The sequence below is a fragment of the Anastrepha ludens genome, chromosome 6 (genome assembly GCF_028408465.1).
Source record: "Anastrepha ludens isolate Willacy chromosome 6, idAnaLude1.1, whole genome shotgun sequence".
NCBI classification, from domain to species: domain Eukaryota; kingdom Metazoa; phylum Arthropoda; class Insecta; order Diptera; family Tephritidae; genus Anastrepha; species Anastrepha ludens.
The window spans coordinates 13,654,662-13,673,427 of NC_071502.1; the positions used below are offsets into that span (position 1 = coordinate 13,654,662).

The 18,766-nt window shown below is 38.4% G+C and overlaps 2 protein-coding genes across 4 annotated transcripts; one reads left to right on the forward strand and one right to left on the reverse strand.

The window, feature by feature from the left end:
• Window positions 1-2,669: 2,669 nt before the first annotated feature.
• Window positions 2,670-12,771, reverse strand: LOC128868775 (uncharacterized). 3 transcript variants are annotated; one of them, XM_054111257.1, is made up of 9 exons: window positions 12,682-12,771; window positions 11,228-11,477; window positions 10,335-10,711; window positions 9,684-9,875; window positions 9,472-9,623; window positions 8,587-8,685; window positions 6,428-6,564; window positions 5,818-6,033; window positions 2,670-5,750 (listed from the first exon to the last, which is right to left on the reverse strand). In XM_054111257.1, the coding sequence occupies exons 2-9, from the start codon at window positions 11,349-11,351 to the stop codon at window positions 5,629-5,631; spliced, it is 1,419 nt and encodes a 472-aa protein (XP_053967232.1). In that variant the 5' UTR covers window positions 11,352-11,477; window positions 12,682-12,771; the 3' UTR covers window positions 2,670-5,628. The 3 variants fall into 3 exon arrangements, with proteins under 3 accessions (XP_053967232.1, XP_053967230.1, XP_053967231.1); XM_054111255.1 differs by having other exon boundaries at window positions 6,428-6,575; window positions 8,586-8,685; XM_054111256.1 differs by lacking the exon at window positions 12,682-12,771 and adding an exon at window positions 11,574-11,752 and having other exon boundaries at window positions 6,428-6,575; window positions 8,586-8,685.
• Window positions 12,772-13,026: 255 nt separating this feature from the next.
• LOC128868774 (uncharacterized) lies at window positions 13,027-15,455 on the forward strand. The gene is made up of 3 exons (XM_054111254.1): window positions 13,027-13,118; window positions 13,268-13,375; window positions 13,440-15,455. Exon 3 carries the CDS (start codon window positions 13,450-13,452, stop codon window positions 15,358-15,360), a length of 1,911 nt encoding a protein of 636 aa, XP_053967229.1. The 5' UTR covers window positions 13,027-13,118; window positions 13,268-13,375; window positions 13,440-13,449; the 3' UTR covers window positions 15,361-15,455.
• Window positions 15,456-18,766: the final 3,311 nt, after the last annotated feature.

The window sequence follows — 18,766 nt, forward strand, 5'->3', positions numbered from 1 at the left end:
GACGATTGCACGATAATGGCGTCGGCCAATGACATCGATGGCCTGTGTTCCAAAGTGAACAACTACCTCACCGACCTTTCTCGCTTTTTCACTGCGAGGAATCTCCAACTTTCCCCCACCAAGTCCACGGCGACCCTTTTCACCACCTGGACAAAGGAGGTCAAGCTGTCCCTTAAGGTAAAAGTCGACGACACACCAATACCGACTGTGAATAACCCCAAAATTTTGGGTGTAACCTTTGACAGCTTGCTCTCCTTCTCTGCGCATACAACCGGAATTGCCACTAAAGTCCAAAATCGCAACAAGGTCCTCAAATCGCTGGCCGGCAGCACTTGGGGCAAAGACAAAGAACTGTTGCTTTCAACATTTAAGGCAATTGGCCGGCCGGTTCTAAACTATGCTGCGCCTGTCTGGTCGCCTGGTACTAGTGATTCGCAGTGAACAAAGCTTCAGACATGTCAGAATACCGCCATTCGGACAGCGACCGGGTGCCTCCTGATGTCACCTATACAACACCTGCACAACGAGGCACAAATGCTCCCAGTCGCGGAGCACAACAAATTGCTCAGCAAGCAGTTCCTGCTGGGGTGTTACCGCAGGTTTCACCCCTGCAGACACCTGCTTGAGCCTGAGCCGCCTCCCAGGCACGTCAGGAGACACCTCCTCGACTACGCTGACGAACTCCAGGACAAAACTGACCGAAACCTACTAGACCGGACAGTATTCAGATAGTCAATAAACGACATTCACCGGGAGACCGTTACCACCTTCATGAACTCCCGTACTGTGAATGCCGTAATCGGAGTCCAACCACCACCTATCGCAGATGAAGAGCTTCAGCTTCCCCGTGAGACTCGTGTAACATTGGCACAATTACGTTCTGGATATTGTAGCAGGTTAAACTCCTACTTATCCAGAATTGACCCCGACATACCAAACACATGTCCGGCATGTGAAGGTACCCCGCACGACACTAACCACCTCTTCACATGCCCCCTTAATCAGACTCATCTAACCCCCCTCTCCCTCTGGACCCAACCCGTCGAAACAGCATGTTTCCTGGGCCTACCCCTAGATGAGCTAGACGAAGACGACCGATGATATACCTACACTGACAGGGCAAACTATGCTGTTAAAACAACAACAACAACCAGGCTCTTCCATCGGACACGGTTCTGTGCTGTTGCCCATGAAATGTCGGCATCTGCCAGTTCGCGCAACATCAACATTTTCCAAGTGTTTTTTGTCGACTGCGACCTCTGCTCTCTTGCGGGTTCCCGTCCAGTGCCATTCTCGTGATGCTATCTGCGTTTGATCGCACTTTCTGCGTTTTATTTACCTAAGGATGGGTCCCTCGTTCGTTAATCTCCACAGTGCGTCGTTACTGATGGTGTTTGGCCAAAATATTCTGCAGATGATGCGGAGGCATTTGCTGATGAAGGATTGTAGTCTCTATGTGATCGTGTTAGAGACCAGCCATGTTTCGCTTCCGTGCAAGAATACGGACTTCACGCATGAGCCAAATATTCGTAGTTTAGTGCGCCTGGAGATTTGCGAACTCCCCCTTACTGTATGCATTCGCCCGAATGCCGCCCTTGCTTTGTTTAGCCTGCAGTTGACATCTTCATCTGCTCCACAATCTGTTGTGATGATGCAGCCGAGGTAGCAGAAGCTTTCGACGAATTCCACCGGGCATCCGCATTGCGTTATTGTGGTTAACTCTCATAGCCTTGGTCTTGGCGATATTGACCTCCAGTTCGACAGGGCGGGCCAGCGCTACTAGTTTGTCCACCTTCGGTGGCATGTCAGAGAGTTTGTGAGAGAGAAGGCAGATGTCATCGGCGAAGTCTGGGACCTCAAGATGTCTGGTGAAACTCCATACGATGCCTTTTGTGTACGGGGTCATCAAGGACGATGGCGAAAAGAAGGGTCGACAGGGGACAACCTTGCCTTACACCTGCGTTGGTAGTGAATGAATCGCTGATATCGCCTTTGGGAAGCACTGCCTGTTCAGAGTTCTCGTAGGTGGCTTAGATGAGACGGATTATCTTGGCGGGAACTCCCTTTCTACTCAGTGCCAGCCATATTGCGTCTCGTTTAAGAGTGTCGAACGCCTTCTTAAAGTCTACGAACAGCATGTAAAGCGGGGAGCGCCACTCAACTGATTGGTCTGCTATAATCCGAAGTGTGTTGGCTTGGTTAACACAGCTTCGGTGAGGGCGAAAGCGAGCTTGCTCTCTCTTAAGGAGCGTTCGATATCTTTGAGCCTGCTTTGTATGATCACGGCTACAATATTGTAGATGGTGTTAAGTAGGGTTATTCCTTGTCAATTGCCGTAGTCACGCAGGTCGCCTTTCTTGGGCAGCTTCACGACAGCGATAGTCAAAAGTATTTACACAAAGCTGTAATTTCGCATAAAATCAAGCGCTTGCTTTAATGTGAAATATACTCTGTTGTTGCATTTCAATTTGCACCAGTTATCTTAGCATACTGTAAATATTTCAACAACAACAAAAACATTTTTCAATAGTGTTGCTTAACAACAACAAACAAAGGCATTCTGGTGAACATTGTGAATACTTTTGTGTAAATATTTTTGACTATGGGTGCATGTTGCAGTCATCAACAAATTTTCATATAAATTTCAAGAATAATTAAAAGCTGGCATATTGTATTTTCTTTTAAAATTTTATTTCAATTCTCAATTTCGATTTTTTTGTTGTTTTTTGTATATATGCATTGATTTTATGATTAACAATTTTGGATATTTATTTTTGTATCATATTTTTTAAATTAATTTTAGGTAATAAATTTATAGTTTGATTGCTAAATTTCAATAGCAGGTTTTGCAATGCGAAATTAAATTTTTCCACTAATGGACGTCATCATGCACACAAATCGAAATAAAGAATTGTAGAAAAATGTATCTCTATATCTATGACATAGAACTGAAAGTTGATTGAATCGAAAATTAGCAATCAAAGAAGCCTTAATAACTACGCTTAGTTGCTTAGTTGTTGGTTGGTACAGTACAAAAAGTTATTATTTCCTTATTTTTTATTTACGAAACGCACTAGAATTATGCATATATATTTTTATATATATATTTTTTTTAAATATATATATATTTTATTTAAACAAGTGCAGTTTTTGTTTTTGTAACTGCGCTAAGTTAGCCGGCATTTAATTTATTTTACAAATGTATGCGCTTAAATAAATTTCTTATCAAACTAATTTGTAAGTAAAATTTCTTGAATATTATACTTTTATGTGTGTAGGTGTTCTTATTATTACTTTTATTATTTATTTTTTTTTGTTCTTGGTTTAATTTGTAATTTGCATATATTTCATTTTAGAAGAAGGCGTTTGTTTTAAAATGAATTTTTGAAAAAACGGTAAATGGGGAAAAATTGGCCGTTTATTTATGTTATGTCGTATATTTTATGCTAAAATGTTAAAACTTAATATGAAAAGCGTATAAAAACTTTTTCGCAATTGCAGTTGCCGCAGTCACGCAGTTTTTACACGTTTATTTTGGTTATTTAAATTGTTTGCAAAATTTCTGAGATTTTTGAAGCCACAACACAGCGGCAGCAAACGTTTCAAAAATTTTTTTCAACTCATAGGCTACTTTTGGCAGCGCATTGAGTCTAATTGCTTTTGAAACACAAATTCTTTATAGAGATTTATTGAAAATCCACGATTGAATTGATTATTTAGAAAGTTCAAGTGGCAAGCGCGCGCAATACGTATGAAATGTATTTAGGGAATATTTTAGGGCACGTGCAGATCAACATTTTTATGTACTGTTACTTCAAGAGATTTGAAAACTTATTAATGACAAACTCAAATCATATTTAAGGAGCGAGCCTGGTTTATAAGGTCAAAAAAATCATTTTTTTTCGTTTTAAGCGATTTCTAATATATTTCAGAATATTCACACAAAGTTACAGAGCCTAACTCTCAATATATCCGTAGATACAAAGCCAAAGGTAGGCGAGCGTTAGGTAGTTACGCTGTGACCGGACAGCTCTAGTAAAAACTTTATCTTCTTTTCTCGACTTTTCATTTTTATGATTTCTTTGAATTGGCGTACATGAATGAAAAAAAACTAATGAACCTTTTGAAATGAATCATAGCTTGTTCCCTTCAGTATTAAATTCTCTTCTATTTGAACTAACAACATAGATAAAAAAAAATTTTTTCAAGATTTTTATACCAAGTTGAAGTGAATTTTTTTTATAGAAAGGCATTTTTTTCTTTAAAACCTCCAAAAAGTTGAAATTTTGGAATTTCTCTCAGTTTTCTTAGTTCATCTAGAATAAAAAATCATGATAATTAGAAATCCATTTGAATTTTTTGCTTTAGATAATAATTACGAGCTGTATCTTGTACGCCAGTTGGAAGCTCCAGCGTTGCAGCGCTCTACTAATTTCTATGTTAAACATTTTTTTCAACTCATTTTAACCAGTACAAAAATTTTTTATACTTTTTAAATGTTCATTAAAAGATAGAAAAAACTTTGCAGTGCTAAATTAATTTTTTCCTTAAAAAAAATCGCAAATAGATGCAATTTTTAGACCTCATAAACCAGGCTCCCCCTTAACTACTCAGTGCGCACTGGGCAGCATTGTCGCAATTCTTTTAACTGCCTACGGTTTTTGTTTGTTTGTTTGTTTTTCAAAAGGCTCTTCTTTATAATAAGTGATTGTTGTTGTTATTGTTGTAACAGTAAGTGATATTCTCTTTTGCATACGAAACGTTTCAAGCGCAGGTTTTCTCAAGGCAACGATACTCCGCACATTGTAACTGTTAAGTTGAATCCATTATTTTGAAAAAAAAGATTGAAAACGCCTTAATTTGGCTTTTCGTATTTTAGTCACAAAAAAAAAACAGCGAGTTTTTATAAGCTAGCAATCTTTCACTTGGAACTTTCCATCAAAACTCGCAAATTTCTATATATATATGATTACCTACAAAAACCCTAGCGCAAAACACAGATATTAATTTTTTCAGTTAAAAATATTATAATACGCATTTAATAGAATTCATGTTGAACATTTAACAATTAATGCATTTTTGAGTCTAAATGAAGATGAAATAACTATTTGGATAATTGAAGATTGAAAGTTTTAAAGTTAAAGAAGTGTTGCATATTCACCGCATTCGGCGCATTTAAGGCAAGGCGAAACTCTATTAAAGGTGGTGTTGGAACATCAGCTGATTTGTTTCTTTTTTTCTTTTGTTCTTTCGCCGTCTCCCTATGGCTGTCAGCACAGCATAAAACAAGGCGTATTAATTTTTTGTTCATCTACTTTTCCAATACTTTGCCGTGACAAGCAAACGTACAAAACATTGTTGTTGGTCTAGTGTCACCACCACCGCCTTGGTTTAAGGCATAGGTATGAAAAATTGTTTTTAGTAACTAAAATAAACTACTAGCACTTGTTACACACACACGTCATTATTAAGAAATGATCAAAAGTTCAGAGTTTTCTCCCATATTAAGCGAGCAATCAATATTTTGCGTATTCTAGCGCAGCTTCAAAACTAATTTCTCCACTTTTTAAGCTCCATGCAAGCAAATTTGCATGTGTCTGTAAGAATTGATTTAATTTTCAGTTTCTATTAATTGCCTAGCACATGCACATCCTCATCTTCGTGTTCCTTTTCACGTTGGCGTACGGCAACTGCCGTCTCCACCAGCAGGTACAGACATTTGAATTTATCTTTATCGTCACGTATAACGCCTATAAAGCAATTTAAACAAATAATTAACACAGTGACTTCATCAAAAACAATGGCATGCACACAAACCTTTCACCAAATGACTACCAGGATGTATGACTTGTACAGATGACGTAATCGCATTGTTATTGGTGGCGCTCGCACTATTATTGTTATTATTGACCAAATTCGAGGCTCCCGACGTTACCACCGTGGCTTCGGCACCAACTGTAACACCAGCTTCAGCTGTCAATTCAACGGGTGTCACCAGCGCGTTCACATTAGCAGCAGCTATCACATTGTTGCCTGTTAAGCAAAATATTTGAAGACAAATTTTCAAATGCTGGCACATTCTAAATCTCTGACGTTTTAACACGTTCCCGCCGACATGTACCACACTAGTGGTACATTGAGGCCTGTTCCATTGGACGGCTTGTACCATTGGCGGTACATACACAATTGTCTCATCGGCCGCTTTTCTGAGAATGCTGGTAACGATTGTCTGAGCAAAAAGGAGGGACATAGTTTACATCTAACGCAGACATAGTCGGCAGCTCTCACTGAGCGATATGCAATTACAGTTACAACAGCGTCGTCCGATGAAACAATCTTGCGGTTACAGAACCGCCAGATGCCGAGAACAACAAATTCGGTCGCCGGCGGGAATGTGTTAAACACTCGGTTGTTGTCATGTACTCACCAATAGCACCCGTTGTGGTCGATCCGGTGGTCGCGCCTATCACATGCGACTGCGCTGTCGTCGTATGCGGATGCGATGCTGTCGTCCAGTAGGTGTTATTCGTTGCTGTTGGACTAGAGGTCGTTACTTCCTCGGTACTGAAAACAGTCCCGCAAAAAGAAACGTTCAATAGACGAAATATTTGTACGCATACATTTCAGTATAAAGTAGAGCGAACAAACGAAATGGATCAGAATGATTTTAAACCAAGTGGTAGATGGTTAATTTAAGGCGGACAACAACGCACAAATACAATGGTGGAGAGGTTTTTTTTTTCGGAATGAGGGCGTGGTTCCGTGTGGCGTGTAGGGTATTTGGATAACATATGTTTGCGGTAGTGATATAGCAGTAGTAGTGGTAATAACGTTGAAAAATTTAAAGGCAAATCATAGGTTGTAGACCAAAAACGTGTGAAAAACGCAATTTTTCGAGAAAAATCATATTCAGTGAAAAAATAGAAAAAAATTAAATTTAAAAGAAGTATAAGCATGAAAAGAATATAAGAGTAAATGGAAAATAACTACACCTTTTTGCATAAAGCAACGTGCAAAAGAAACAAAAATTAAAACGTAACAATTGGGCTGTCCGGAAAGAAATTGTCGATTTTTTAAAAGAAAGTAAATACATTTTTTCAAAACTTAGAATGAACTTAAATCAATTATATATTTTCCATTTTGTTGGATAACCTTTTGCCATCATTCCGGCAAATTCATTATTCCGCGCTCATAGAACTTCTGGTCTTTATTTGCAAAAAACTGAACCAAGTGCGATTTTATAGCCTCGTCATTGTCGCAAGTTTTACCATTTAAAGAGTTCTGCAAAGACCGAAACAAATGGTAGTCCGATGGTGCCAGGTCAGGCTATATGGTGGATGCATCAAAAGTTCCCAGCCAAGCTCTCTCAGTTTTTGGCGCGAGTGACCAAAAATGTATGCGGTCTAGCGTTGTCCTGATGAAATATGAAACCTTTAGGACCGATCAATTCTGGTCGCTTCTCGTTGATGGCTGTAATCAATTTGTCCAACCAGTAAACATCCGAATTAAACGTTTGGTTCCTCTGAAGCAGCTCAAAATATACCACACCCTTCCAGTCCCACCAAACTGGCAGCATAATCTTCTTTTGGTGAATATCAGCCTTTGAAGTTGTTGTTGTAGCAGTACCTTTGCCCTGCCAGTGTAGCGTAATCACCGGTCGTCTTCGTCTAGCTCATCTAACGGTAGGCCCAGGAAACTAGCTGTTATGACGGGTTGGGTCCAGAGGGAGAGGGGTTTTAGATGAGTGGATCAGCCTTTGAAGTGGTGTGTGGCGTTTCATCATGCTTGGCCCATGATCGTTTTCGATTGACGTTATTGTAAACAATCCATTTTTCATCACCGCTTCAAAAAGGGATCGACTTCATTGCGTTTAAGATGCATATCACAAGCGTTGATTCGGTTTGTTAAATGAATTTCTTTCAATTCTTGTGTTATCCAAATATCAAGCTTTTTTACCAGTCCAAGACATTTTATATGCTCATGAACGGTTGATTTTGATATATTAAACTTCTCTCCAATCTCACGCAAAGTTACATGACGATCTAATTCGATTAAAACCTTGATAACGTCTTCATCGACATCACTTTGCCGACCTGAACGTGACTCATCTTTAAGTGAAAAACCTCCAGAACAGAATTTGATAAACCAATTTCGACACTGTCGTTCTTTTAAGGCTTTATCACCTTTCACCATACAAATCACGCAACTTTTTAGCAACCTTCGCTGCGCTTTTTTCCTTTATGGAAATAATAAAGTAAAATATGACGACAATGCCCTTTTGTGGGCTCCATTTTAAAATTGACGGCAAACAAACAAATATAAACAATGGACAGCTAATAACTGTCAAAAGAAAAAATTTAAATAAATAGTCACGAGCGGTTCAAAACAATTATCAACGCCGTCTATATGTAAAATCGGCAATTACTTTCCGGACAACCCAATATCAAACTCCAAATACAAGAACCAACAGAAAAGGGAGACCATCTAATAAATTAAAATGGTAATCAAAAATAAACTAAAATTTTACATTTGATTTCCTTTCAGCAAAAGGTGTAGTTAGCGGCGTATTTAGAATAGTTAACTTACTTCATAACACTTTGCCAAGCGTCTGAGCTTTCGAATTTGCCCTCCTCTTCACTCTGTGGCTCGCATGAATCATATTCGTTTACACTATCATCCTCAGATCTGCAAAAATTAAAAAATGAAAAATTATTTCATATTACTTACTGTTCGTGCAAAATACAAACTATTACGTAAATTAGAAATATTAAGGTGAAAAAACAAAAAAAAAATTATTCAAACAGATAAATGAAGCAAATTCAAAGCAAAATGATACGCTAATAATCAATCAATCTCACGGACGGCAAAAATCAACCCTACAAGAATAACAAAAGAGAATCGTCCCTCTACCTCAACGCATTAAAATGTGAACTCTTCGAAGGCGGCATACTATTCTGGATGTGAAAAATTTGATTGAGTGTCTGCGAATAGAAATATTTCGTATTATTGGTATAATGTGCGACAGCCGCGCCAGAGTTGCTTGAAGATGGTAGAGTAGTAGCTGACACACCCGCAACAGCAGCACTATTCGGATCTTGCATTATATGAGGGCTTGTACTATATGAGGGCTGTTGCATTTGTTGCATTGTAGCGGCGGCAGCTGTCGCTGCTTGCCTTTGTTTAGCTGCTTGAATCTTTGCCAAAATTTTCGCTTGAATTTGCGGATGTAAATTTTGAAAGCCCTGTGGATTGGCGGCAATCGCCTGTTGCCACCTGCATACATGATTATGTTTGGACAATTCGATTGATTGATGAACAGTGGAAATAAACGCAATATTTTATAAACATTAATGGATGGCGTTAGTATGTGGAGGATATGTAAGTGTTAGGAAATGGTCCAACAAATTGAATACAGCAAATTAATAGAGAATATTTGGTTTGGATGAGAGTGAAATTAAGAGTGTTTTATACCTGTAAATTACGCTATCATCGTAATCCATATCCGGCTCGACTTTAACCATGTGGCCGCCTGGCGTTTGCACAAAATGACCTAAGGCTGTAAGCACATTTGCCACACCATCATGTACCTCATCGCCTTCCACTTCCTCTGTGGCGCCAACGATCTGAATAAATAATATATTTTAGTTAAGTTTGACAAATTTGCATGCACAACATTCGCTTACCACTTCCGAAGCTGGACTGCCAGTAATAGGATTTGGTACAATACCAGACGTACTAAGACTGTTTGATGAGTTTATAGATGTGTTGAGTTTTTTGCCACGTCTTGAAATCGTAAAATGCAACGGATCATTGCCTTCTCGGCGTATCATTTCGGGCAGTATACGTCGGCGTGCGTTAATGAACCAATTACAAACCTTTTTCAATGAAAAAAAAAATATGTGTACAAGAAATTTTAAAAACATTACAACTTTTATGCTATCGATTTAATAATTTATTTTAGATTTATATATATATATAATTGGCGCGTACACCCTTTTTGGGTGTTTGGCCGAGCTCCTCCACCTATTTGTGGTGTGCGTCTTGATGTTGTTCCACAAATGGAGGGACCTACAGTTTCAAGCCGACTCCGCACGGCAGATATTTTTTTTATGAGGAGCTTTTTCATGGCAGAAAACACTCGGAGGTTTGCCATTGCCTGCCGAGGGGCGACCGCTATTAGAAAAATGTATTTCTTAATTTTGGTGTTTCACCGAGATTCGAACTAACGTTCTCTCTGTGAATTCCGAATGGAAATCACGCACCAACCCATTCGGCTACGGCGGCCGCCAATTTAGATTCAGATTTAATAATTTTTTTTTTTTTTAGTAACTCACCTGTAGCACAGTTAAATCCGCCTCTTGTGAGAGCGTAAACTTTTCTGCATCACTTGGATATGCATTGTAACGATGTTCATACAACCAACGTTTCAAAATCTTCACTGATTGTTTCGGCAAATTGCCACGTCGCTTACGCATTGATGAAGTGTCCGCATTGGCGTCACTGGACTCCATTAGTATGTCCTTGAAATCTTTAACATCTTGCATATCGGACAAATCATGTTCGGTCAAGTCTTCTTCAACAATGGTTTCATGATGATCGCCATCGTCATCATCATCCGCCTCAACGACACCCAGCACTGTAACGCCGTCGTGGTCAATATCCTCATGCCCATCTTCCTCAACGCTTGATGTGGATTGAAAACGATCGCGCGCTAGAAAATGAAAATAAAAATATAATCATGTTTCCATAACTTATACTTTTAACATAATTTTCGAGCTTTCAATAAATAATAGGGCGTTTTTTTTGTACGTGCTTTAAACAATATAACCACCAACCTAACTGGCACCGTTTTTTGTGTAACAAGTCACTCTTCACGAAATCAACAACCTCAAATGGCATGTAAATATAGTGGCAATTGTGTATTGATTTCGACTTTAAGTGAAAATGACATTTTATGTCAAATTACAAAATTTGACATCTCCAGTGGTGGTGACAAGCGCCACCCATCTTATATTGTGATATTCCTCTTTGAGGTAATGCCAACACTGCTTGCTGCCTCTTATCAAAGTAAACTGTTGGATACTAATATTTAGTAAAGAAGCATATACCGAACGCAGTGCACACTTTTTGAGTTCTCAAGTATATAAACATACATACATATATGTAATATATTATAAAGCTTTTCGTTACGTTATCTAAATGGTATTTATCAAGAATATTTACATACCTTCGTGCTCTATAATTTGTGCTTGAATTTGCGCCTCCTGTGCCATATCTTGTATGTCTTGGCGCACCTGTCTGTCCAGCGCCAGATTGACTTCTTCGTGGTGCAACGTGTCCGGCGAAAGCATTTTTAGAAACTATTTGTGAATATGTATTTTCCCCGTAATTAACAAAATCGATACCACAGTATCATTGAAGCTAATGGCTCAAACGTGCTTATTCACGTTTTATATAAAACGGTCCAACTGGTAAACCTGCAAACAAAAGATTTTCGAATAAGTATCCCTTTTTGCCGAATGTATTTTATCCATAAACTTTAGTTGTATTTGAAATAAAGCAGATGCACTAACAATGTTTTTTTGTTTAATAAAATGGTTGCTCCCAAGCGACAAATTAATGTCTTCAAAAATCAAAAAGTGAAATATTCAATTTTAGTCAAAATTGAAATGTGCGCCAAACGGCTGCTATCTGACTGATATGTTACTATTCAAGTGTTTTTTCGCTTAAATACAATTTAATTATTTTCATAAAGTGGATTTTTTAACAAAGTTGCCTTTTCAATCGCAAGTCAATAGTTGCTTGGATGCACCCAATCGCTTTCCTAGATTGTTCCAGCCTTGGGCCTATTGTGCACAGTAGTTTTCCGGCTCCAGTGGCTTTTGACAATCATTTGTAAACAAAAAACAAAACGTCAATTTTTCTGCGATTTTTGATTAATTAAACTTCAAAATTTTTTTCCTGCTAAAAACTTCAAGGAAGCAAGAACTTATGCACGCGTTTGACAGTTGTCATTCGCCCGAACGATGCTTGACACTTCAGTCAATTCCCACCACAAGCAAGAGTGAAAGCGCAATACTAGTGACGCATGGAGCCCCTCTCAGTAAGAAAGGGTAAACAGGTCTACAAAATTTACTTCTCATTTTTTTGTGGCTGTTGTCAAAATGGCGGAAACGAAAGAATTGATGCGAAATATGTGAGGCGATTGAAAAGTCATTGGAAAATTCTTTCTTATCTACATGCGTATGTACATAAGTATATAATATACATACATACAGATGTTAACATAAATGTGACAATAATTACATGGTTCAGAAGTTACTACTATTTGGCTACTTCTTTTTAACAATCTTGGAACAAGACTATTTTGTACGCTACAGGAGCTATGATTTCCTAACCATTTCCTGCCTAGATGAATAACCAATGTTCTTCACTGTTCCTTTACCGATATTACCCCCGCCCCCTCTCAACAAAATAAAATAGGTCAATGGTGAGGCACACCGACGAAACAAGCTTCTGCGCAACATGGTAGTACAATGCCAAACTTGGGATTTCCAACAGTTTCTATATAGCATCCAATTCACTTCAAACTTTAATATTCATTATATTCATAGCAAGCTGCACTAAGTGATATCATCTATGGCCAAAATACTACGTTGACACCACCGATATATTTCATACCTCAAATGTCGTTCAATTGTCAAATAGAAGCAGAAGAGACAGCAAAATACCGATAATTTTTCACAAAGCAGAAAAAATGAAGTTTTGTCCGTCAACTGGGTAAAAATGTCAATTTGACATTTTCAACGCACAAATTTTGTTATTGTGTACACTCAAAGCAACGAATTGCGACTTTGGATTCTGCAAATCACTTTAAAAATATATTTTTATTACAGTTTTATATATTCCCGAAATGTTCACGACTTTCCACCGATTGCGTTAACCATACAAGAAACGATTCTATTGAATACCAGAAATGCAATCAAAAAGTAGACGAAAAGACCAACCAGCTATAGCCGATTTGACAGCCGAAGCAGCGAACGAAGCGGAATTTGCTTCGCTTTTGCGCCTTTACAATTTCGTTTTGTATACAAATTCGTAGAAGAATTTGTACAAAGGTAGAAAGCACAATAGCCGTTTTGTTTTGCTTTGTATTTTCTGCATGGTTGTAAAAATATTCATACTACGTTTTTGCTCTTGCAGATAATTTTATTATCAAGTGACATTAACTTGTTTTTTAAAAATGTATCTTTTATTTCAAAATTAGCACGATGATGTATTAAAATGAAAATATCTGATATATTAATTAAAAACTCGTTGCAACCCTGCATATCCCTATTAACCCATTTGATTAACGGAAATTTTATGAGCATGAGTGAGTAGTACAATGAAAATACTGCATTTTACAAAGTGCGATAACGATTATATTCTACCAACAGATCAAAAACAATGAGTTTTTCGCCGAAAGTACTAGCCAACATAAAACAGGCAATTGATTCAGACGAAGATGAATATGATATTATAAAAACTTTTCCTGAAGCTACAACAGCAATCGAACCGATAGTAGAAATACTTCCAAGGTGCAAAGATTTCAAGGAAGAGTTGGATGCCAACGTTGATCCTCTACTTGGCAATGTCGAAAAATTTGTTCAAAATAGCTTTGTTGGTACTTATCAAGATACGGAAATTTTAAAGACTGATGAAAGTGATGACAATGAGGACAATGCAACAAGTCGCCCTAGCAAGAGAAAACGGCTTGAAGATGAGGTAAAAGGCCGCAATGGCTATACATGGAGCACAAATAAGGCCGCGGCTTCAACTGACCGTAGCTTTGACTCTGCTTTAGAGTTTCTTCAACCGAAGGGGAAAGGGCCCGCACATACAATAAACAATATACTCGAAATGTGGAGTTTGCTCTTGGATGAGCAAATTGTTTCCCAAATTGTACACCACACTAACGTAGCTATAAAAGAGCGTAAAGTTAAGTTGCCCCATCAGCGATTGATTGACGCGGTGGAGCTACGCGCTTGGATAGGACTTACATATCTTTGTGGTATTTTTCGAAATGCAACTCATAATGGCCCACTGGATGAACTATGGTCACTAGAGTTAGGTAATGCTATCTTTCGCGCTACAATGTCTCTCAAAAGGTTTAGGTTTATATTGGAATGCATGCGATTTGGCGAAAACTCAAAACAAGGAAAGACACAGCAGTCACAGGCGGTCATTGATATATGGAATAAGTTCATAGTAAATTGCCGTTCATATTATGCACCCAGCGGAAATTGTTCTGTGGGTGAGGTGGTGATGAATTTTACAAATATAAACGATGCGCCTCGATTACTAATGATATGCGATGTCAAAACGTTATATATGTGCAATGCTGTTCTAAATCCCGCTGGCGACGATTATAGAGACCGTGACGTACTACGACTTGTATCCGACATAAAAGGTAGCAAACGAAATATCGTACTTCCTTCACATCTGACCAGCATAGAACTAACAAATAAACTGTTGGACATGGACATGTCAGCACTGGGCATTTTGCCGTATACAGCTAAGGAAATACCACAAGAGCTTACGTCAAATAGTGCAATACGAAAGTTATACTCTAAATCTGCTAATTTAATATGCAGTCAACAAAATTTAGGCATCTTATTAACCAGCGGAATTCCGAATAGAATAAAAGTTGAACATCTGTACAGTTTAAGTTGTAACACCAGCCAGAGCTACCAAGAAAAAGTTTGTATGTATTCAACTAGTCATGCCGCACAGCCCAATCAAGATTGCTATGCATTGAATTTCTTTCAAAATATTCTTGACTATGCTGTTGTAAATGCCTGGATACTTTTTGTACTTTCTGCGAATAGCGATGGCAGTATGAAGCAACGAGACTTTCAACGACATCTTGGACTATATCTAACGCAACAACAACTCAAGCGGCAACTTCATTCCAATCGTCTTACGTTGCCACAGAAGATACAAATCTCAGATGTTCTGGGTGAGCCAATAGATCAGTTATTTGCAAGTGTCACGACAGGAACAACAAACGATAGCATTATTGCATCCATACCCAACGAAAAACTAAACTTGCCAGACGGTGTTAAACTAATGCCTAAGAATTTGAAAACTCGCACTCGTTGTCGGAAATGTCCGAGCAAAGTTTCACGAAAAACTAAAACAAGATGTCAACAGTGCTTAAGGCCACTCTGTCAGAAACATTTTATACTGCGATGCCGTGATTGCACAGGTGTTCCAGAAATGGAAACAAGTGCAGATGTAGAGGAGACCGAACCTGTATTGAGTGAAAGTGATGGAGAACAAGGACAAGATGATAATGACCTTCTCAACTTTGAATAGTGTCAGTTGTCTGTTGATTAACTTTTTTTATATTGTAAAACGTATTATAGGTTTATAATGCATATATGATAAAAATGAAAGTAAATGTATGTAAATATTTAATTATTCTTAAGTGACCAGGGTGATTTAAACAACGTTTGTATTGGGGCATGCTAAATTAATTAGCAGTTAAGTGGAGGTCGGGCGACAGCTAAAACCCCATTGATTAGAAAGACGTACCATACGTAGAGAGGCGTACCAAAACAACAACAACTACGGCGTACCAAACTTAAACAAACGTACGCACTAACCCATCAACCGACTCCAGGGGAGTCGTTTGAAAATGGTGTAAATCACTATTTGGGTATAGAAAATGTGGAGTTACTCGGGGCAAAAACCCCAAAGAACAGGAGCTATTGAATTTTTTCATATAAGTATACATACTATGCATACGCTCCTTCGAGCTTGCCCCGGCTGGTCTCACTCTTAGGAATAGTCGTATACTGAAAACAGTCGCTACTTTCAAAAGCTACGTCTATCACGGCCCGTGCAATAGAATAGCCATCAGTGTCAACTCACTTCATGGTGTTCTCGACTTCTATGGTGGAACCTACGATACTTTTCTGCGAAATGCCAAAAATATCATCCTATAGATTTTTCTCAAGAACCGTCTGGCCCATTTTCTTTATCATTGTATTACTAACCAGCCCTCTATAAATTCTGTTTCTGTACCCTCTTTTTATTTGTATGTACAGTGGCTCACAGCTATTTCGTGTGGCTGTATGTTAAACTAAAGAATTGTAAAATTATTTTTATTTGATTTACTTTAAAAAAAATTTAAATGCACAATCAAAGATAAATTATTTCTAATTACAAACATGTATAAATGCATTCAAATTTTTTCTGCTTTAGTAGAATATTTATAACAAAAACAGAATACTAGATAAATTGACGTCACAGCTTATTTCGTGTGTTCACTTTTACCGTTATCGGCGCCAGTAAACCGGTTAGCAATTATAGGAAATTTATTTTGCATAGTATATTAGATTATATCCTTATTTAGTTTACACATTGAAAGTAGTCAGTTGTCCAGCTTAATTTAAAAATACCGTGATGGGTCGTCGTACGTCGATTGAAAAGCGCGAATTAGTGATTACGCATTACAAAAATGGAAAGTCGTGGAAAAAACTTGCTGAAATTGTAAATTTAAGTACTTCCACAGTACAGTACATTATTCAACGCTTTTCTCGTGAAAAAAGAGTGGTTGACAAAGGCCGCCAAGCTCCAAACAAAATTTTTACAGAAGCTGATGAAAGGTGGATATTAAGAAAAATTAAAAAAGACCCACGAATTAGTGCGCCAGCTTTGACAAAAGAGGTTGAAAAAGTACTTGGTAAGTCATGTAATCCTGAAACAATAAGAAGAATTCTGCGCAAAGCTGATTTCAATGGTCGTACAGCTCGAAACAAACCGTTTGTTAATGAGCGTAACAGAAGATTAAGGATGGAGTTTGCCGAAAAGCATGTTAATAAAGACCAAACAATTTGGAATGACGTTATTTTCGCCGACGAAAGCAAATTCAACCTCTTTGGTTCCGATGGAAAGTCTTTCATTTGGCGTAAGCCCAACGCGGAGCTGGATCCGAAGAATCTGCGTGGTACAGTAAAACACGGTGGGGGCCATGTAATGGTTTGGGGCTGCAGGTCAACAGCTGGTGTCGGAAACTTGGTTTCTATCGACGAAATTATGGATAAAACTTTTTATTTGAATTTATTAAAAAATAATTTACTACAAAGTGCTGAAAAATTAGGCATTCGGGACAGGTTCAGGTTCTATCAGGACAATGATCCGAAGCATAAGTCGGAATTAGTGCAACGGTGACTTATATGGAATTGCCCTCATGTGGTAAAAACGCCAGCACAATCACCTGATCTCAATGTAATTGAGAATTTATGGAATATTCTGGATCAAAAAATTAGAAAACATAACATAAGCAACAAACAAGATCTAAAAACATCTAACACCTCTCTCCCTCTGGACCCAACCCGTCGAAACTGCCAGTTTCCTGGGCCTACCGTTAGATGAGCTAGACGAAGACGACCGGTAATTTACACTACACTGACAGGGCGAAGATACTGCTACAACAACAACAACAACATCTAAAAACAGCATTGCAAGTGGAGTGGGAGAAAATATCTCCTGAATACACTGGAAGACTTGTTAGCTCCATGCAATCCCGGTTAAAAGCTGTATTAAAACAAAAAGGCTACCCTACAAAATATTAGATTAGTAAAAACTTAATAAATTTAAAAAAAAAAATCATGTTTTTTCTAGTTTGGTTAAGCACACGAAATAAGGTGTGACATGGATTTACTTATAATTTTGATTTTGCTGTAAATATATTACTTAAGAAGAAATAATTTAAGTTTATTTATGTATGTTTGTAACAAGAAATAATTTATCTTTGAATGTACGTTTAAGTTTTTTTTCTAAATAAAGTTTATACAAAAATATTAAACTTTTTTATTTTGATAAACGGGCACACGAAATAAGCTGTGAGCCACTGTATATTGCCGATTGGCGTTTGTTAAATAAATAAATAAATAAATACTATATGTACATGTATCAGGTGTTTTTTTAAGAGCTTGAGAACATAACACGATAATAAATATAAAACATAAATATTGTTGTAATGTATTTTTTTGAAGTGAAAACTTCTTTAGAATGTTGTTGTTGTTGTTTTAACAGCATAGTTAGCCCTGTCAGTGTAGGTATATCATCTGTCGTCTTCGTCTAGCTCATCTAGGGGTAGGCCCAGGAAACATGCTGTTTCAACAGGTTGGGTCCAGAGGGAGAGGGGGGTTAGATGAGTCTGATTAAGGGGGCATGTGAAGAGGTGGTTAGTGTCGTGCGGGGTACCTTCACATGCCGGACATGTGTTTGGTATGTCGGGGTCAATTCTGGATAAGTAGGAGTTTAACCTGCTACAATATCCAGAACGTAATTGTGCCAATGTTACACGAGTCTCACGGGGAAGCTGGAGCTCTTCATCTGCAATGGGTGGTGGTTGGACTCCGATTACGGCATTCGCGGGACGGGAGTGCATGAAGGTGGTAACGGTCTCCCGGTGAATGTCGTTTATTGACTGTCTGAATACTGTCCGGTCCAGTAGGTCTCGGTCAGTTTTGTCCTGGAGTTCGTCAGCGTAGTCGAGGAGGTGTCTCCTGACGTGCCTGGGAGGCGGCTCAGGCTCAAGCAGGTATCTGCAGGGGTGAGACCTGCGGTAACACCCCAGCAGGAACTGCTTGCTGAGCAATTTGTTGTGCTCCGCGACTGGGAGCATTTGTGCCTCGTTGTGCAGGTGTTGTATGGGTGACATCAGGAGGCACCCGGTCGCTGTCCGAATGGCGGTATTCTGACATGTCTG